General features: G+C 37.0%; 2 protein-coding genes across 2 annotated transcripts; one reads left to right on the plus strand and one right to left on the minus strand.

Annotated features, from left to right (window-relative positions):
- Positions 1–10638: 10638 nt before the first annotated feature.
- LOC137715761 (putative GTP diphosphokinase RSH1, chloroplastic) lies at positions 10639–18040 on the plus strand. Its single transcript, XM_068455106.1, has 24 exons — positions 10639–10962; positions 11291–11481; positions 11979–12158; positions 12266–12331; positions 12429–12521; positions 12605–12736; positions 12866–12967; positions 13050–13127; positions 13209–13280; positions 13705–13812; positions 13988–14085; positions 14426–14486; positions 14591–14653; positions 14748–14804; positions 14897–14998; positions 15138–15296; positions 15417–15548; positions 15650–15736; positions 15836–15907; positions 16132–16218; positions 16309–16765; positions 17139–17200; positions 17287–17355; positions 17468–18040. The coding sequence occupies exons 1-24, from the start codon at positions 10938–10940 to the stop codon at positions 17570–17572; spliced, it is 2658 nt and encodes an 885-aa protein (XP_068311207.1). The 5' UTR covers positions 10639–10937; the 3' UTR covers positions 17573–18040.
- A 636-nt stretch (positions 18041–18676) lies between these two features.
- Positions 18677–19350, minus strand: LOC137714671 (protein SEED AND ROOT HAIR PROTECTIVE PROTEIN-like). Its single transcript, XM_068453824.1, has 2 exons — positions 19113–19350; positions 18677–19023 (listed from the first exon to the last, which is right to left on the minus strand). The coding sequence occupies exons 1-2, from the start codon at positions 19348–19350 to the stop codon at positions 18677–18679; spliced, it is 585 nt and encodes a 194-aa protein (XP_068309925.1).
- Positions 19351–19598: the final 248 nt, after the last annotated feature.

The raw sequence follows: 19598 nt of genomic DNA on the forward strand, positions 1-19598 counted from the left end.
TAGGCATTCAAAACTTGGCTATATCAATGGCAGCATCGAAGCTCCTGATGTCTCTTCTCCTAACTACAAAGCTTGGCTGTACAAAAAACAGTTGATCATGTCATGGCTTCTTAATTCTATGGAAAGAAAAATTGCTGAAATCTTCAGCTTCTTAGAGTCCTTTCATCTTGGCACCTCTCATCTTGGTAGTCTGTCAAGGAAATGTATGGTAATCAAAATAATTTTGCTCGAGTGTTCCAACTAAAAAAGGATCTTGCTTATCTTCAACAAGAAAGTAAGCATTTCGTTCAACTCTTAGGTAGCATGAAGAACATGTGGAATGAACTGGAGGTTTATCGTCCACACACCACTGATGCCGATGTGTTGTTGAAAAAAAATGAGGAAGAAAAAATCTTTCAGCTGTTGGTGAGTCTCGGTTCTGAATATGAAGACCTTCGAAGTCATATTCTCATGAACTCTGAGTTACCCTCATTTGCAGCTGTTTGTGCAATAATCTAGCAAGAAGAAGTTCACAGGAAAGTCATGAATATGGAGACTAAGGTCAATATCACTGAGGCTAGGGCGTATATGTCCAATCAAAGAAAACATGAAGAGAAAGTGTATAGAGGCAAATGACCAGGCTGGAAGTGCCTTAATTGTAATAATTCTGGCCATGTGATTGAAACGTGTTAGATACTGCATCCAGAACTGAAGCCTAAGTTCATGAAGGAGAATACCAGAAGCTCAGAGAGAAGGTTCCAAACTTCCAACTACAAGGCTAATCACACTACCTTCACACCTACTAAGGGTCTAGCTAATTTCACAGTAAATCCAGGTAATCTCATTAATGAATTTGCTGCGTTTCTTCAAAAAAGGCAAGAAGATGTTGAAAGCAGGGGAGAAAACCAACCCTAGGGCTGAAAGTTCAACTGCACTACTTGGGAAGTTTGCTGGATTCCGAGCGGAAACTGAGTACCCCTCACAAGATGACGTACCAGGTATTTTAAATGCTTTTTTAACTACCCTGAATTTCAGTTTTGTGCATGATCTTTGGGTTATAGATTCAGGTACCACAGATCATATAACAAATAAAGTTACAAACCTATATGAATTTGAGAAAATCACCAAACCTTCCAAAGTCTCTATTGCAAATGGTAAGGGTGCATCTGTTGAAGGGAAAGGGAAAATCAAAATAATCTCTGAAAAAATAGAGTCAATGGCCTTGTATGTCCATTCCTTTCCATTTCAGTTATTGTCAGTTGGGAAACTCACAAAGTCCTTAAACTGTATTGCTATTTTTTCACCTCACAATGTCATTTTTTTTTTTTTTTAAGGATTTAATCACCAAGAAGAAGATTGGTGAAGGTTTTTACTTGCATGGGCTATATTAGCAGTCAAAAGGCTTTCAAATTCCTAAGGGACTACAAGTAAAGTCAAATATTGTTCAAGATCACCATCTATGGCACCAACGGTTGGCTCATCTTTCTGAGTTTGTTTTGTCCAAAATTTACCCTAGTTTAAGGACAAACATGTCTAAGTGTAACATTTGCCACTTGTCCAAATGTACTAGGTTACCTTTTAACTCTTCCACAACTAGGACTAGCAAGCCTTTTGAACTAGTTCACTCTAATGTTTGGGGATCCATCTTTTAATCTTTTGATGGCGATAGGTACTTTGTAAAGTTATGAAAATGTTCAAGAACTTTCACAATCTTGTTAAGCCTTAATTCTCATCTCAAATTCAAACCTTAAGATCTGATACTGACACTGAATATATGTCCTATGTATGACACAATACCTGAGTAATCATGGAATCATTTATCAAACCAGTTGTGTTGGCACTTCTCAACAAAATGGGGTGGCCGAGAGGAAAAATAGAGATTTACTTGAGAAAACAAGGGCATTAATGTTTCAAATGAATGTTCCTAAAAAGTTTTGGTAACAAGGTGTTCTCACTGCTACATACCTTATTAATCGATTGCCAAGCAAAATGTTGAAGTTTAAATCTCCCTTGGAAGTACTAAAAGGAAAGCCACTTAACTTGTCACACTTGAGAGTGTTTGGAGCCACTTGTTTTGCTCATGTTCAGTCTATCCACCATGACAAACTTGATCTAAGAGCTGAAAAATGCATGTTCATCAAATAGTCTTTTATCACCAAAGGGTACAAGTGTTATAACCCCAAGTCTAAGAGGGTTTTTGTGACAAGGGATGTACACTTTGATGAAAGAACTTCATACCACCAAAAGGTTAGAGATGGTTCCAGTCAGGGGGAGCTCCTTCAAGATCTATTTCCTTTACCAAATCCAACTATAGTTGAAGATGTCTCAAATAATATTGATGCTCCACAAGATGACATTGACAATGTGTCAAATCCTAGTGCTAAGGAATTAGAAGATATCACTCATTCAAGTGAAGACATCATCATTAGCGAGTTTTCTAGTTTAGCCCCAGCACACATGTATCCTACTCGTGAGCGTCATCCTAAAAAAAGAATGCAAGAATATGTTACTTACACTGTAAAGCATCCAATTGCTAACTCCATTACTTATCACAGAATGTCACCCTCACATTTTGCGTTCCTTAGCACAATTTCCAATCATTATGAACCCCAAAACTTCCAGGAAGCCAATCTCAAAGATGTGTGGAGAAAGGCAATGAAGGAAGAGCTGCAAGCCCTTGACGAAAACCAAACTTGGAGCATTGTTGAATTGTGATGAGTATATTTTATATTATGTATTTTACCCTATTCTTAATATATTTTGGTTAATAATCTGGAAGGATTTTGATACTTTGAATTGTATTTCTAATATAGGATTTTCGACTTCTTCTGGAGCAAAACATGGACAAATGGATGAATTTTGGAGTAATCCCAATCGGAGGATGTTCGTGAGTCACTTGGCTTGATCGTATCAAAATATCAGATTTTTCTACCAAGCGTTGATTTTCTGACAATAAAATAAAGGAGCAATGCGCAGTGCGGGAATAGTGACGTTTTGGGCTTAACTTGCGTTTTTGGAGCCCAAGATGACCTTAGATGGGTTTGTGGCCTTCTGAAGATGTGTTCAGAACGTTCTTATCTTTAAAACAAGCTATCTTGGGCCGGATTTGAAGAAGTTTTGAGGCTAAAACGTGGCTGAACAGTTTCTGTGCAGTTTTTCCTAGTTTAATTAGGACTTTATTTTTTATTTTATTTTATTATTATTTAGTTTCTTAGTGGGAATAAAATACTTCTTAGGGTTTGTGCGCTGGTTTTAGGAGATATTAAAAAAGGCTTGGCCGTTCTTAATCAAGGGGAGGGCTTTCTTTTATGCAACTTTGGGGAGACAGAGAACTTGACTAGGGTTCTTGGAGATTTTCTACTTTAAGGTGTTTTCATTCATTTTATTCTTAATAATATGTTCTATGATTTCAATTATGAATATGCGTAACTAATTCCTTTTGCTAGGGTGAAGCCGTAAGCCTTAGCATGAATATGTGATTTTTATTTAATTACTTATGATTGATTGCGTGCATACTTTGAATTATTGATCACCGTGATTAAAACTATCTAATTGTCTTAATGTCTGATCACCATTAGGATTTTTAGAAAAGTAATTTGATGCAATTTTGGTCGGAAGGTTCCCTGAAATTGATGTTGGCTTCTTGTGATTAATAATTGTAATTTCACTTAAGATGAACACCACATCTTAAGGGTTGCATGGTATTTTCAAAGGGTTTTCATAAAGCATAATGAGTCTCTCATGTTCGGATTTCATCCGAATGTCTGGACGAGTTGCATGTTAGATATACGTTCTATGTTGGAGGTTCCAAGTAGAATATAAATTAGGAAAACCTAACCTTCAAAGTGGCATGTGTAGATCATAAGTAATTGATAAAAATATATAGGATTGCTAGGTGATGGTGAAACCCTATTGCTTTCTTAATTTGATTTTTCCAAAACAATTTTCTTTTCCTTTCATCTTTAATATTGCATATTAGTTTATTTTTATTAATTAAATTCGTTTTAATTTAAGTAGGTTATAAAACCAATCGTCTCAACTTTCTACTTTACAGTAATTAATTGAAATTTAGTTTGTTCGAATTACTTAATAATCCTTGTGGAGAACGACCTTGCGAGAACCATTTTATACTACAACAATCTTGTCATTCTTGCAAGTAATATAAGAGTTTTTAACCCGTTTGCGTGTGTGGTAAAATCTCTATCAAATTGCCAAAGGGAAAATGGGAAAATGGGCTATCGGTAGTAGATGGATCTATAAAACCAAATTCCATTCATATGGCTTCATTGAAAGACATAGGCCAAGGTTGGTTGCTCGTGGCTTCACTCAAACCTTTGCACCTGTTACAAAGATGAACACAATTAGAGTTTTATTATCCATCGCAGTCAAATCTAGGTGGTCCCTATACCAAATAGATATGAAGAATGCTTTTTTGTATGGTGAACTGAAGGAAGAAGTCTACATAAAGTTACCTTCAGGTCACCCTCAAATATGTCATTCTAATTTGGTATGTAAACTTCATAAAGCAATATATGGATTGAAACGATCCCCTCGTGCATGGTAAATGCTAAACTCAGTTCTGTCCTTGAAGCTGTTCGATTTAAGAGGAGTAATGATGACTATTCTCTAGTTTTTCATAATGGATCATTAGAAACTTGTTATTCTTATATATATTGATGATCTCATCATCACTAGGGATATATGGATGAGATTGCAAGTCTCAAACATTCGCTTTAACAAAAGTTTTCCATCAAAGACCTAGGAGTATTAAAATACTTTCTAGGTATCGAGGTAGCCATTTCCCCAAGGGATTGTTTCTCAACCAACACAAATATCTGCTTGATTTGCTGCAAGAGGCTGAAATGAAAGATTCTAAACCCAGTTGTACTCCTCTGGACAGCAAGCTGAAACTAGACATAGCGGGTGAACTTCTCAGCAACATCACTCACTATCAAAGGCTTGTAACTAAACTCATCTATCTAACCATCACAATAGCTAACATCACCTAAGTATAGTCAACCAGTTCATGCACGCACCTATTTTGGCACATTTGAATGTGATTAAAAGGATCGTACGTTACCTTAAACAGTCCATTGGGCTTAGTATTTTCATAAGCAAAAATGGTCGCCCTCATATTATGGGATACACTAATGCTAATTGGGCCAGTAGTGTTATTGATCGTCGATCTACCACTGGTTATTATACCTTCATTGGAGGCAATCTCGTCACTTGCAAAAGCAAAAACAAAATGTCATTGCTCGTTATAGCGCTGAAGCCGAATATAGAGTTATGACATCCATTGCATGTGAGCTCATTTCATTAAAAGGTTTGCTTTCAGACTTAAGGTTTCCCACTCATCAACCCATGTCTTTATTTTGTGACAATCAAGCTGCCATGCATATCACATCTAATCTTGTATTCCATGAGAGGACTAAGTCGTAGGGAAAAGTGTATTGGAAGATGAAAGTCAACCAAGGCAATTAAGGCCAAGTAGTAGGGAAAAGTGTAGTGCATCTGTCTCATTTAAGGTAGCTGGTTGCATTAGTCAAGGAGTTTATTCTCCATGTCTTGTCATGTCTCCTTATTGTCAAGGAATTTAAGGAAGGCAAGACTTTTGTGTCTTCAACCTTGCCTTTATATTGTAACCTGGCCTCTTGTTCTTCACACTGAAAAATATATACAAAACCTTCAAATTACAACAAAAATCAACAAAAGAATAAAAAGGAAGCCCCTAAGAACACCACTTTGACCCAATCAAATTTTGTTCATATACATGTTTTAACACTTGGAAAACGTCATTATGCATTCCAAATTTTTATAATGATAAAGAAGGTCGGTTGCAAAAAAAATAAATGCATGATTAGTGTGCCAATAACAACACCACTTTTTCAAACTATACAAATTTTGTAAATGACAGTTACTTGCAGTGTCTAAAATAGTGGTAGGTGAAAATACGATATGCAAATTTGTGAAAATATCAATTAATATATCGACATGGTTGTCTTTGATGGAAATGATGAAAATTTACTAAAAATGTGAAAATTTAAAATGAAACTATAGGAAATTTCATGTGGAAATTTGTTGATATTTAGCTAATATGTCAGAAATTTCGATGAGATTTATCGATTTTACCCAAAATTTAAGAGTTTATCCAACATGGGGTGAACTCTTTTCATATTTTTCTAATATTTCCACTGAAAGATCAACAAGAAAATTTCAAACACTGATGCATGTGTAAATGTACCGTGTCCATATATAATATATATGATAGGTTAAACATTAATATGAATACGTGGGGAATATTGGTGATCAAATTTAAAACAGCCGGGCGGCAACACTTCGTAATATCAAACAAGCGCAAGACAACTCCCGCAACCATAGGTCCGATCAAGGAATAGTTAACCACGTCTTTGCCTTTAGTTAGGTGGTAATAACTAAAAATCTAACTCGGTTATATGAAGAAAATAATTATTGAATTTCTAATTAAAGAGTACATCAAATGATCATTTCCAACGTACAGAAACTGGACATTGCAGTTCAATATGTGTCTTGTACTGAGTATCGATGAGGAAGCCATATTTGTAATTACTTTCTTACATGTACCGACGATAAAACTCAATAAAAAAAACATCTCCGAATTGAGCTCGGGAAGGGATCAAGATCAACATTACAGGAGGAGTAGGAGACGAAAATTAAATAGATCAATAGGAAAGTATGACGTTGGAGGCACATCAAGAGAGTGATCAAAAGGTTCTAGTTGAGGCTTCTCTGCAGAACTACGTACAATAATTTTTCAAGAAGATTTAGTGATCAGCCTGATTTTGTGCTAGGGCTGCCCTTAAAGGTGAGCTGGGAAATGGTTGAAGAGATGACATTTGGGTTTAGAACTAGGATTCTTGCTGATGAGAAGAGTGACTGTGCGGCTTATGAGGGATTCTGGGAGCCTGTTTATGGATCACAAGTAATGGTGAAGAGATACAACACGACTAGTGGTACTAGTACTTCTCCTGGTAATAGTAGGGCCGTTATTGAAGCCGAAAAGAAAGCGGCGGCCTTGTCTATGCATCACAAAAATATATTAGGCCTCGCGGGTTACTATATCATTCTGACAATGCTATGATTCTCGTATTTCCCTCTGCGTAAAGAAGCTCGTTAGAGTCAAACCTCTATGGTAATTAAGCTTCATCATGATGATGTCAATGGAGAATTGTTATTAGCGGTCCAAAAGTGTGAATGACTAATGTAGAGTGTCAATAACAACTACGTAATCATGTTCATGATTTGCTATGTTGTTTGCATAATCAATATATATATATATATATTGTATTATTGTTACTGCATGCACAGGTTCTATAGGAGAACACTTGAAATTGACATTTCAATATGGACTGAGACAGCAATAGAAATTGCCCGAGGGGTTCGATATATGCATGAACAATGTCCTCAAGGTCCTGTTGTTCACGGCAAATTACTCATCAGCAATATTTTCTGAGGTGCAATTTACGTTCGCTGGTGAAATCTCAAAATTAATTAGCCTAAAATTTTGATTTAATCTATTTTAACATCATGTATTGAGGATATTTTGTATAATTCTAATCATTTGTGTGCTTGTAATAGATATCTGGTTTTGGCCAAGCTACATGGCTTAATCTTAAGCAACTAGCAAAGCCAATCCCCAATCAAAAGTATGCGTAATCCTATACTTAATAGCTTAATTTCCTCATGTATATTTTACTCTTTATATACGATCTAATTAAGCAGTTCATTTTGGTCTTTATAAGGATTTCTTTCCGGGATCATATAGACCTGGAATCTAAAATCCGATATCTTCTTCTATGAAGTCTTGCTTTAGAGACTGTTTTGCAAATCATCTGGTGCCACAGGACAACAGAACTTTAATTGAATGGGTTAGTAAATTAAACTACTCTTTCCCATATATATACTCGGTTAGTTGGTTGAGACTCGAGAGAAACTAACCTAGAGGTGCATGCTCCTGTATTTCAAGTCAATCAAGCACATATTGTCATGAGCTTTTAACTTTCGAGCATGACAATGTGACTGACTTGAAATATCATCATAGTAGCATCCCATTACTTGAAAATTCTTCTCCATTCGGAGATGACTTTGTTCTTACATGTCAGCACTTAAAAAGTTATTATATACACACACGCATATGTGCAGGCCCGTTGTCCATTGTTGATGAGAAGAGCATTCCACGAATTAGATGAAGTGTGGGAGGACGTAGACATGCATGAACTCTCTACATTTCAGTGCACAAAGAGTCAAAGACAAGTCCAGAATCGCAATCCTGCATGAGCAAGGTATTTAATTAAAATCTCTACATATTATATATTCTCTCTATCGAGGTAATTAATTACTTGCTGATAATATATTCTTTCTCCGTATATTTCAGATTCTATCATATCTTAAAGGGGAAAGTTTTAAAGTAATGCAATCATCGCCTCCATTATCTTACAACATTCCATGAAAGATGGAGGCAGAAGATTTATGTTGCAGTGTTAACCCAATCAAGTTGGTTGGCATATTATTCATGCAATACCTTGACGATGGATGCTATCAAACATCAATAATGCTATTCGTACCACATTTACAATTACCTATCTAATATAAGTGAATCTAGTATTTGTATTTGAGATTCACCAGTATTAAAGAGGTCATCAACAATGTCGTACAAATATGTGCAAAACATGGAATAACAAGAGTGGAACTAAAGAGAGTTAGAGAGCTGTATTGCTTATGGCTTGTATTTTCATCTTTGTATGTGAAAATCGCCTGTATACTGTCACTTTTTTTTGTCTAGTTTGTTGAAGTATGAATTTCATGTTAGGAAAGATGGACTTTATATGTGCTTATAAGTAAGTGGGTTACTCCTTATATCGCCAATTGGTTTTAGGGTAGAATCTCAACTTTTTTAATATATCATAACAGGTTAGCATACGTGTGAAATTGAATAGCCACATGTGATCTATGTTACTCGATTTGTATTGTCCACATGCTAGGCTTGAAAATTCATCACATGTTAAGAGCATGAATCCCATATCGGAAAAATGAGAGACTTTATATGTGCTTATTAGTAATTGAGCTGCTATTTCTCTATCACTAACTGATTTTTATAGCAGAACTCCAACTTTCTTCAAAATTTTCTGGAGCTGGGGCTTCCACACATATACAATTTTACTAGGTAACTTAAAGCCAGCAGTATTGGTTTATTCTTTTGGGGAAAATGGTGGCTTAGTTTCAACCACACAAACATCATATAATATTTTCCAACATCCATTAGACCAGATCTTCCATATTATTCAGCAAAAAAACAAAAGACATGAAGCAGATGCTAAATCTGGGCAATGGTATATGCTTTCTCTAAAGCAGCCAAATCAATAAAGCTGAAAAAAAAGGATGGAATCATCGAATCTTCTTGTTTTATCTTTGAAACCTTGCACTAGTCAAATGGCTGGTCTTTTTCTTCAATTTCTTAATTCATCTGCTTGATTATTATATATGTGTATACAAAAAACATAGTTAAGCATGCAGCAGAAAATTGCAAAGTTTCTCGCCTCACAGGGCAATTTAAAGTACAAGCAACGACATCAAAAGATATGAGATAGCAGCATACTTCCCCAGAAGATAATACAAAAATAACAAGCAAAAAAGTGTCCTCTTCTCTTCTGTGTAGGTAGATATCTGCAGTACGCCTGCTAGCTTCCATCAGGCAGGCCAGCTCTCACTACCATCCAGAGCCAAAAACAAAATAAGTGATATAGTATAGCCCAAGTGCAGAGGGGCACCTTAGCTCACGAGAGATTTTTTTAATGTGTTCAAACACAGAGTAGTACGCCGTATATTATTAAAAGTAACTAATCGTTCGATTTGGAAAGAAAAAAAAAGTAAAACACAAAGTGTAGCATGTTAAAGTAGAAAATCAAATAAATAATTGTAGAGATAAAGACACATTAAAAGTAAATAACTCACATTAAAAGTAAATAACTCTAAAGATAAGATGCATCAAAACTTCTCCAAATAGTTAAAAACAACACATTCACAAAACATCACAACAAAATTTGTTTCACACAGACAATATGACCAATGACTTTAGGCGAAAAATAGGTGAGAAAGGGAGGTTTTCCGAATTGAGATTTTTTCTGAATCTTGCAGTGCGGAGCTAACGAATCGAGAAATTCTGACCATTCATTTTAAATTCTACAGCTCCCATTAATCAACTCTACTGACACATCTCACACAAATCATGAGTCCAAATCTCCCTCTTCCTCTCCCTCACTTGAATAATCTAAATTTCTCAATCCATCGACAGTGAGAGATCTAAAAATAATCCAAATTCAAGCTTTCCTATACTTGGGGAAGGAATAGTAAACCTACAAAAGTCAAGGGGCAGGCATTAACATATTAAAACGTGCGATAACCTTTAGTACAGACAAAAACCGGACTTTTCTCCTACGTGTCAATCATGTTGCCGTGATGGCTTAAAAATCCATATCTATTCCCTCCGCACACTATAAATCCCGTCTCAAAATAAAAAGTAATAATAAAAAAAAAAAACACAAAAAATATCTTTATCGAACGGCATTTGTGTGGCCTCGGCTAAAGATCCTCCCTATCCCTCCCTCTCTCCCTCCTCCCCCTCCTCCCTCCCTCTCTCTCTAAATTATCTGTTGGCCAAATTCTTGGTTTCAGTCCGTCGCTAATTTGTCCGAGACGAACGTTTCGGGGGCACCGCGTTCGACGCTCCGATTCGACGGAACCTCCCCGATTCTCAGCTGCACAGCCACCGTCTCTGTCATATTAAACGCGCGCTCTCGATTTTCTGGTGGCCTTAATCAGCTGCTGCCAATCCACTTTCTTCATATTTTGCGTGGCGTGCTTCCTCTGGTGTCGTTTAAATGCTCAGTTCGATTCAGTGAGATTGCTCTCTTCCGTCGCAAATGGCTTCCGCTCCTTCCATGTCAGGTATGCATCTCCGCTCTGCTTCTTCGCTGTTAGCTCAGAAAATGTAGGACACCGATGAACTTTCGAATTTTTTTTTTTTTTTTTTTTTTTGTTAATTTAGACTTGGTTTAAGAAAAACCTAGTTAGCTTAGCTTAACTCAGTGTACGGACACTGCCATGGCGGTCTCACTTTCGTTGAGGAAATTCGATTCACTATTTCCACTGGTTTTGATTTGCAAGAACGCGAACTTGAAATTCTTGAATTTTTGTTTCTACTGGTTTTCTGAGCATCCAAACAGATAATTAGGGAATCTGATTCACTTTTGATTTTGTGTGTGAATTGCTGTAGTTTCTTTAGAATGCGTGAATGTGTGTAAGCTATCGAAAGGGGACGGAAGTGGGAGAAATGACTGTAGCGTGTTCTCTTGTGCGTGGAAAGCTCCAAGAGTCTTGACGGGGTTTCTTGCGAGCACGGCTCATCATCCTCAATGTTCGTGGTTGCCGGATGTACGAAATGGAAGAAGGAACCGGACTAATCATGTAAGTACTTTGTGTAATGTGGATTTGCTCTCTGCCACCGATTGAAACCCAATTTCCTTGATTAGATGTCTTAATTTTGGGTGCAAGTTTGCTACTTGTTGGCCAGATTAGCTTTTAGGCAGCACTCAAGTTTATCATGTCTCGAAGTAGATAAATTGGTGCAGCATATGAACGTAGGGATCCTAATAAGCATACCTTCTCAAAGTGGTTAAATTTGTTTTTAAACATCTATTGGGTTTGGGGAATAGGGGGTAAGAGTACATTTTGTTTATGAAAGAATGAAGGAAAGAAACAATTTAAGCATGGAGCTGTGGTTTAGGAGCAAAATTGTTACTTGGTATAGGTGCTTGCTAGTTTTCTTTTCAAAAATCTTACTTTACGCAATTCTCTTTAAAAAAAATTAACTGTCTTCACTAGATGTTAGTGGTCTGTTGCCCAAGCAATTATCTTGCATGATTATCAATCGTAGAACCTGTTCTCTATTGTACTCTCCACAGAGATATCAGTCCTCTAGCGTTGGAGGTTGGAATTCTGTTGAAGCTTCAGATTTTGTAGTATTTGGAAGACTGCTTAAATCAGGTTTTCTTTGTGTTGGTGGTAAGAGATGGCATCTGCGATGTTCTTCATCTTTGTCTTCAGATGTCTTGGATGATATTTCTCCTGAAACATTGTGGGAGGTAAAGTTTTGTTATTGCCCAAATATGCATCAATGAAAATAATAGTTATTATCATACAAACAGGGAAATTTGTTTAAATTACGTTGTCTGTAATCTGATTGTCGCAGGATCTTAAGCCGTCTATCTCATACCTCTCACCTAAAGAACTGGAACTTGTCCATAATGCTCTTAAGGTTAGATATAAGCCTAACAACAAAGTTTAGTTCTTGTCTTCAAAATCCATTGTATCAAATTGGTGAACATATATAACACTAGTTTTTGGTTATATAGCTGGCTTTTGACGCACATGATGGTCAGAAAAGGCGCAGTGGAGAGCCTTTCATCATTCATCCAGTGGAAGTTGCACGGATTTTAGGAGAACTCGTGAGTCTTGCAACGTTAAAAATAGCCCATATTTTGATTTTAATCACAACATTGAATTGATGTGACTATATCCGTTGTTCTAGGAGTTGGATTGGGAGTCCATTGCTTCTGGATTACTACATGATACAGTCGAGGATACCAACGTTGTTACTTTCGAAAGGATAGAGGAGGAGTTTGGGGCTACTGTTCGCCATATTGTAGAAGGAGAAACTAAGGTTCTGTACCTTTATCTGTCTAGTACTAATAACAATTGTGTTTTTTTATGTTTTAAATAGCTTCTGTAACGTTTCACGAACCTCCTTCGTAATTGGGCATGCACTACTTCAATGTATCCTCGTGTTTAGGTGTCAAAGCTGGGAAAATTGAAATGCAAGAGCGAAGAGGATTCTGTACAAGATGTAAAAGCAGATGATCTTCGCCAGATGCTTCTAGCCATGACAGAGGAGGTAGATCTATTTCTTACTGTTCTTTCAAATTTCATGTGTTATAATTGAACCCATTTGGAAACTAAAATACATGTTGCCCCAGGTCCGAGTTATCATCGTCAAATTAGCTGACAGACTCCATAACATGCGTACCCTTTCACACATGCCACCGCATAAGCAGGTGTTGTGTTGTCTTTTTAAAGTATATTGATATTTGTATTTAGCTGATGCCTGATATGGTTTGATATTTTGTTGTGTCCAGTCAAGCATTGCACGGGAGACATTGCAGGTCTTTGCTCCTCTGGCAAAGTTGCTTGGGATGTACCAAATCAAGGTATACCATTTTTTTTACTTTTGTTTACAATTTTATTCCACGTTTATGCTTTTCAATTATCAATATTCCAGTTCTGCAACTGCCAACCGCTTCACCATTGGAACCTAGATTATCATCTCATGTAGCATAAACCTGTGGACCTGATTTGTGATCACTTGTATCTTAAATAAGTAGTTATTGATAACTGGTCATCAAACTCTAAAGTTTGAATATTTAGAGTTGTGACTTAAAGTTCTGTCCTTAAAATATAGTTTATGAGATACAAGTTTCTTATCTTGAGGTGAGGATGAGGGTTTCACAACTGAATTTCAAGTTTATGAGGAATGGTATGACTATAATGATAAATTGTTCTATCTTATTTCATTTTCATATATGATGCTTCTGTTAATTTGTATTCTGAATGCCCGCATATTCCATATTGCAGTCGGAACTTGAAAACCTTTCCTTCATGTACACCAATGCTGAAGATTATGCTAAGATCAAGAGAAGAGTTGCCGGCCTCTACAAAGAGCATGAGAAAGAACTTGTGGAGGTAATGCATTAATTTGTTAAACAACAGGGTCTACGTAATGCTCAGGGGACATTGTTGATTATATGGTTATTGTTTTGGCATGCAAATATAGTAGAGGCTTTCGGTTTTAAGTTTAACTTCTCAACACTGTGTTATTGGTGATGTTTTCTCATCAAACCTTAGTTCTTTGTGCTAGGCAAACAAAATTTTGATGAAGAGGATTCAGGATGATGAGTTCTTAGAACTTATGGATGTGAAAACTGAAGTTCGTGCTGTGTGTAAGGAACCATACAGGTCAGATCATAAGTCCTACCACCATTTTCTCTTTCTATTTTGTGGCCTGTTTTGTATTTTCTAAACTCATTACAAGCATGATTCTCTTTGACTTTATTATATGATTTAGTACTGCTGTGTTATCTGCTACGTGAAATACAAGGACATTGTCCAAAGAGATCTTAAAGTGGCATGGAACATGACCTATCACTCATGTAATCCTTGTAATGAGATGTTACATTCAAGCTTAGTGTGTCATTCTTTGTCCGAGAATTTATCATTTTGCTTCATATTTCAGCAGCCAGTTTCTTGAGGACTATTTTTGGGTCTAAAATAGACTGTTCTTGATGTTTGCTTGCAGTATCTACAAGGCCGCGCTCAAATGTAAAAGTTCAATTAACGAGATCAATCAAATTGCACAGGTATTTCTGATATTTCCTTCGGCTAACTTGAAACTTTTGTTGAGGACATTTCACGATAATTCATATTTCTTCATTGAGTTATAGCTTTTGTTCGTTATTACCAGCTTCGAATTATAATCAAACCAAGGCCATCCCTTGGAGCTGGACCTTTGTGCACCCCACAACAGGTATATCCTTGCTCATGCCAAGATAGGGAGTTCTTTACTTTGTAATCTGTACTTAGTATGTAATTGAGCTTTCCTTCTATTGTTTTCTCATCAGATCTGCTACCATGTTCTTGGGCTGGTTCATGGAATCTGGACCCCTATTCCTCGGATGGTGAGTATGTCTTCTATTACTCTTACAAGATTCAATTTAAGCAGTATAAGTTATTTGTGAATTTAAAAATTCGTGTTTATCTGTTCTGACAGATGAAAGACTATATTGCCACCCCAAAACCTAATGGCTATCAGAGTCTCCATACAACTGTAATTCCTTTCTTGTATGAAAGCATGTTGCGGCTAGAAGTGCAGGTACAATCACATCATTTTTTAGCATGCTCATATTTTCCCAAAGTTTTTATAAAGGTTTTTATAGAATTGAATTCTCTCCTGCATGATTGTTAGGTTTTTAGGAGGTATTCATTACATCACTTGCTTTCTGTTTTGGCAGATAAGAACAGAGGAGATGGATCTGATAGCTCAGAGAGGAATTGCTTCTCATTATAGTGGGAGAGGATTTGTTACTGTTTTAATTGGGCGTAGTCTCCCTAATGGTAGAAGTTCAAGAGGGAAGACTGTTTGCCTTAACAATGCAAACATTGCGCTCAGGGTATTGTACATGTGTTCATTTGTAATTTATGATTCCTCATAAGTCCTCTTTGTGGGGATTTCATGGTAAACTCTTTTCATGTCTACGAATCTCATGAATGAAGTCTCTTGTTTCTTCCAGATTGGCTGGCTCAATGCAATTAGAGAATGGCAAGAAGAATTTGTTGGCAACATGAGCTCTAGAGAATTTGTTGAAACTATCACTAGAGATCTATTAGGTAGTCGTGTGTTTGTGTTTACTCCCAGGGGAGAGGTAAGAAATTGGATTGCTTCATGACTGAGATTGTCAACATAAATTTTCACACACCAATAATTTTGCTTCATTGTATTGATAGATATCTTTACAATATGCAGATAAAAAATCTTCCTAAAGGAGCAACTGTTATTGACTATGCATACATGATACACACTGAAATTGGCAACAAAATGGTAGCAGCAAAGGTAATTTGCTCACATTTGACTGATTTTATATTATTTTTCGATTTTAAATTTCGGCTTCATGTATGGAATTAAAACTAGGATGACATTTTTTTGGTGCAGGTCAATGGAAATCTTGTTTCTCCTATGCATGTGCTTGTAAATGCAGAAGTTGTGGAGATAATCACTTATAATGTCAGTATTTGTCAACCATCATCTTGTATTTCCTTTCTTTAAATGTGTACAATAAAATGTACAAAATCTTAACATACACACCAACACACGCATTACATAGTAAAATTCTAATAGCTTGCTCATTTATATGGACATGTAGAGGAGTTTATATGACATGTTCAGCATTCTGTTATCTTATGGTTGTACATGTGGGGATCATAATTTTCTTTTTCTTGTTTCTCCAGTCACTTACCGGAAAATCAGCTTTTCAGAGGCACAAACAGTGGTTGCAACATGCAAAAACTCGTAGTGCCAGGCACAAAATTATGAAAGTATGCTTAGTCGGTTGGATGATGATATATTTTTGTTTGTCCTATTACTTCTGCCTTGCTCTAATGATAAACATTTCATTGTGATTGTAGTTCTTAAGGGAGCAAGCAGCCCTGTCTGTTGCTGAAATAACAGCCGATAAAGTAAATGACTTCATTGCTGATTCTGAAGAAGAGATCGAAGCAGAAGAGCTCCCAAGTACCTTCAAAGGATACAAACCTATATGGGAAAAAATGATGGGGAATGTTGTAGAAGTTTCATTGCCAGAACGAAGTTCCATAGGTCCCTTTCAAATTACAAATGGAAGCGCCTTGGCTCCCAAAGTGAATGGGAAGCACAACAAGAATGTTCAGCATGTAAGTTTAAAGGCTGCGGGGGAGTCATTGTTGCAAGGGAATGGCGTTGCCAGAATGTTGCAAGCTAACATTCCAATGTGCAAGGAAGCCTTGCCCAGTTTAGAAAGTTGGCAGGCCAGCAAGGTTGCATCTTGGCATAGTATTGCAGGGCACTCCATACAATGGTTCTGCGTGGTTTGTGTTGATCGAAAAGGTTAGCTTTTTTTAATAAATCATTGATAGATTCCCTTTGGTCTACATTCGAAGTTAAAAACAGTAGTGACGCATTTGCTGCTAGTTGAGATCCAACTTGTGCAAGTCAGCACTCAGCGGGCACTTCTGATTATTTTTCTTTCTTGAGAAGATCAGTGGAGATATCTTGTTTACTACCCTAAACTCTTTTCAACCTACTTGATTTACTTTAGTAATGATGTACAAGGATTCCCGGGACAAATTTTTTTCTTCTAATTTACCTTCATAGATTGAGTCAATCGGTAGCATGTGGTCTCATTAGTTTCAGTTGATGGATGTAGACGTCGTCTGCATATCACTCTAGACCTGTTTTAACTTTAAAACAATAATTTCAGGTATGATGGCTGAGGTTACTACAGCATTGGCAGCTGCAGGCGTTACAATTTGTTCTTGTGTGGTGAGTGGTTGGAGCTGGCAGTTATTTGCTTTTTATGTAGATGCACTCTCTTTTATTTCTGTAACACCTCTACCATCAATGACCAGGCTGAGATTGACGGGGAAAGGGGAATGGCGGTCATGTTATTTCACATTGAAGGAAACGTGGAAAGTTTGGTAATATATCCGACATCCATCTCTGAAACCTGTATTTTTATCCCTTGGTGATTCTTTTTGTGCTAACATGAGAATTTATCTCCCCTCTCCCCTCGCACCTCACCCCTCTCAGGTTGTTGCATGCTCAAGCATCGATATAATTCTAGGCGTCTTGGGATGGTCCACAGGTTGCAGCGTACCTAGCTCAATGGATAATCTGCAATATCTTGAATGCTGAGCCATTCATGGAGCCATCAACGCTCAACCCACTCAGCCGCTGCTGGCGTGGTTATCAAGTTTTGCCTAAAGAAATCTGAAATCCCGTCATGTTTTAGAGTTTTGTTGTGTAATCAGCTCCGTAGTTTCGGTTAATTTGTTGGTGACTCTTGGCCAAATAAGCCGGCAACATAAGAACTAGGGAGGTCTAAATTCAGGGCGGTGTATATAGGAAAAGGAGTGAATACGTAGGCTTAGTGTAACACACTTTGTAAAGAAAATTGTGAGGAGAGAGGACAATGAGAAAAGCTATACACAGCGACAGAGGGTTGTACCAAATTTGCTATACATATTCTTTTGTATAATTTGTAGTTGAAAGGGGACTACACCGCCTGCTCTCGTATAAAACTCACGGGAGAAATTTTACTCTCAAGCAGTGTACGATGACATTTTAGGAGTGTCAATAATAGCTTCGACAATATGCTGGATTGAGTGAGGATTGCTTGAATGATAGAGTACAAATTAAGCTTGTTACATTTGTTTATGAAATGCTAATTAACTCTATAGGCTTTTTAGGTAAAATGATCTCTGAGATTGGCATAATTTTTTCACTTCGATCTTTGACAATGAAAGTCGATATAGGTGATCCTTGAGTTTATCGACTGTTAATAATTTTGGTCATTTCGTAAAAAATCTGTTAATATTCTCATTAAATTGTCACATGAACGATCACATGACCAATTTTTTAAGGTTATTTTTGCCAAGCCAACCCCTTCACTTAACGAGGATACTGATAGATTTTTACATAATGACCAAACTAATGTACGGTGGACAAAGTTAGGAATCACTTCTATTGATTTTCAATGTCAACGACCAAAGTGAGAGTTATGCCACTGTTATGGACCATTTTGACTAAAAAAACGATTAAAACTCTAGCAACCAGAAAAATTAAAACTGATCAATTACAAAGTAAAATCATTTGCCTCCCCACATCTTCTCACACCATTTTTCTCACTTTGCACGTCTCTGATTATTCTGATCTTCGAATTGAATAAACTAAAGAACAATCGACGGACAAAATTCATTACTCATTATTATTACTCAAATGTCGAAAGTAGAGTCTTATCTAGTAGCCATTATTTGGGACTGAACTCTGGGTTTGTGGTGATGATGTGAAAGTAAAAGGCCCTACAGTATATAGCTTGATGTTCTTGTCATGGAGGAGGCGATATGAAGCTAGCACAGCACCACTGATTCCGCTGTTCGAGTCCGTCGGAATGTTGCAAGTCTCGGACGAAGAGAGTTCAAGAAAGGCTTTGCACTTAGTGAGCTGCTTCTTGTTTTCAATCTCAGAAGGACATATTGTTGCAAAGAAATAACCCTTTGCGTCAGTTGCATCACTTAAGATGGTGGCAGGTGAAGTTTCCAACCCATACTGGTCTACAGCCTCGCACGTAATCCTGGCTGCCGCTCCTGAAATATCAATTGAATAATATTCTAGTTAGAAACTAAGATCGAGCACAAAACTATATTGTAAACTACTCTAATTTTCAGAGAGAAACTGGACTCGCCTTCGAGCGGGAGGACTTTATGGCCGGATTTGCAATAAACAAGGCCTTGAATGCCCAAAATGGCTTTGGTTGATAGTAGGTTGTTCTGTTTTTCTGGTTTGGGCTTCTCATACAGATCAGGATTTGTGTTGCCGTAGCCGCCGGCACCAGCCTCGGAAGCCGTCACTGCCACCAGTACCAAGACTAGCAAAGAGGTTGCATGCAAGAAATGGTGATTAAAAGCCGCCATTGCAAAGATTTTTTTTTTCCTTCTCCTATTGGCAAATTATTGAAGTATGCTCAAATTAGAGAGATGGATGGAAAATGAAACCATCTCCTTTTTATAGAGAGGGATAAATCTTTGGTGACATAAAATATATGAATTACAGGAACCAACTTGGTTGCATGACATATAGACATGAGCAACGTGACTGCCAAACTGCAAATTCTTTCTCCACGTCCTTAATTTTGTATGCAATGTCTCTTGCTTGAGGTTAT

This window comes from Pyrus communis, chromosome 14 (assembly GCF_963583255.1).
Source record: "Pyrus communis chromosome 14, drPyrComm1.1, whole genome shotgun sequence".
NCBI lineage: Eukaryota > Viridiplantae > Streptophyta > Magnoliopsida > Rosales > Rosaceae > Pyrus > Pyrus communis.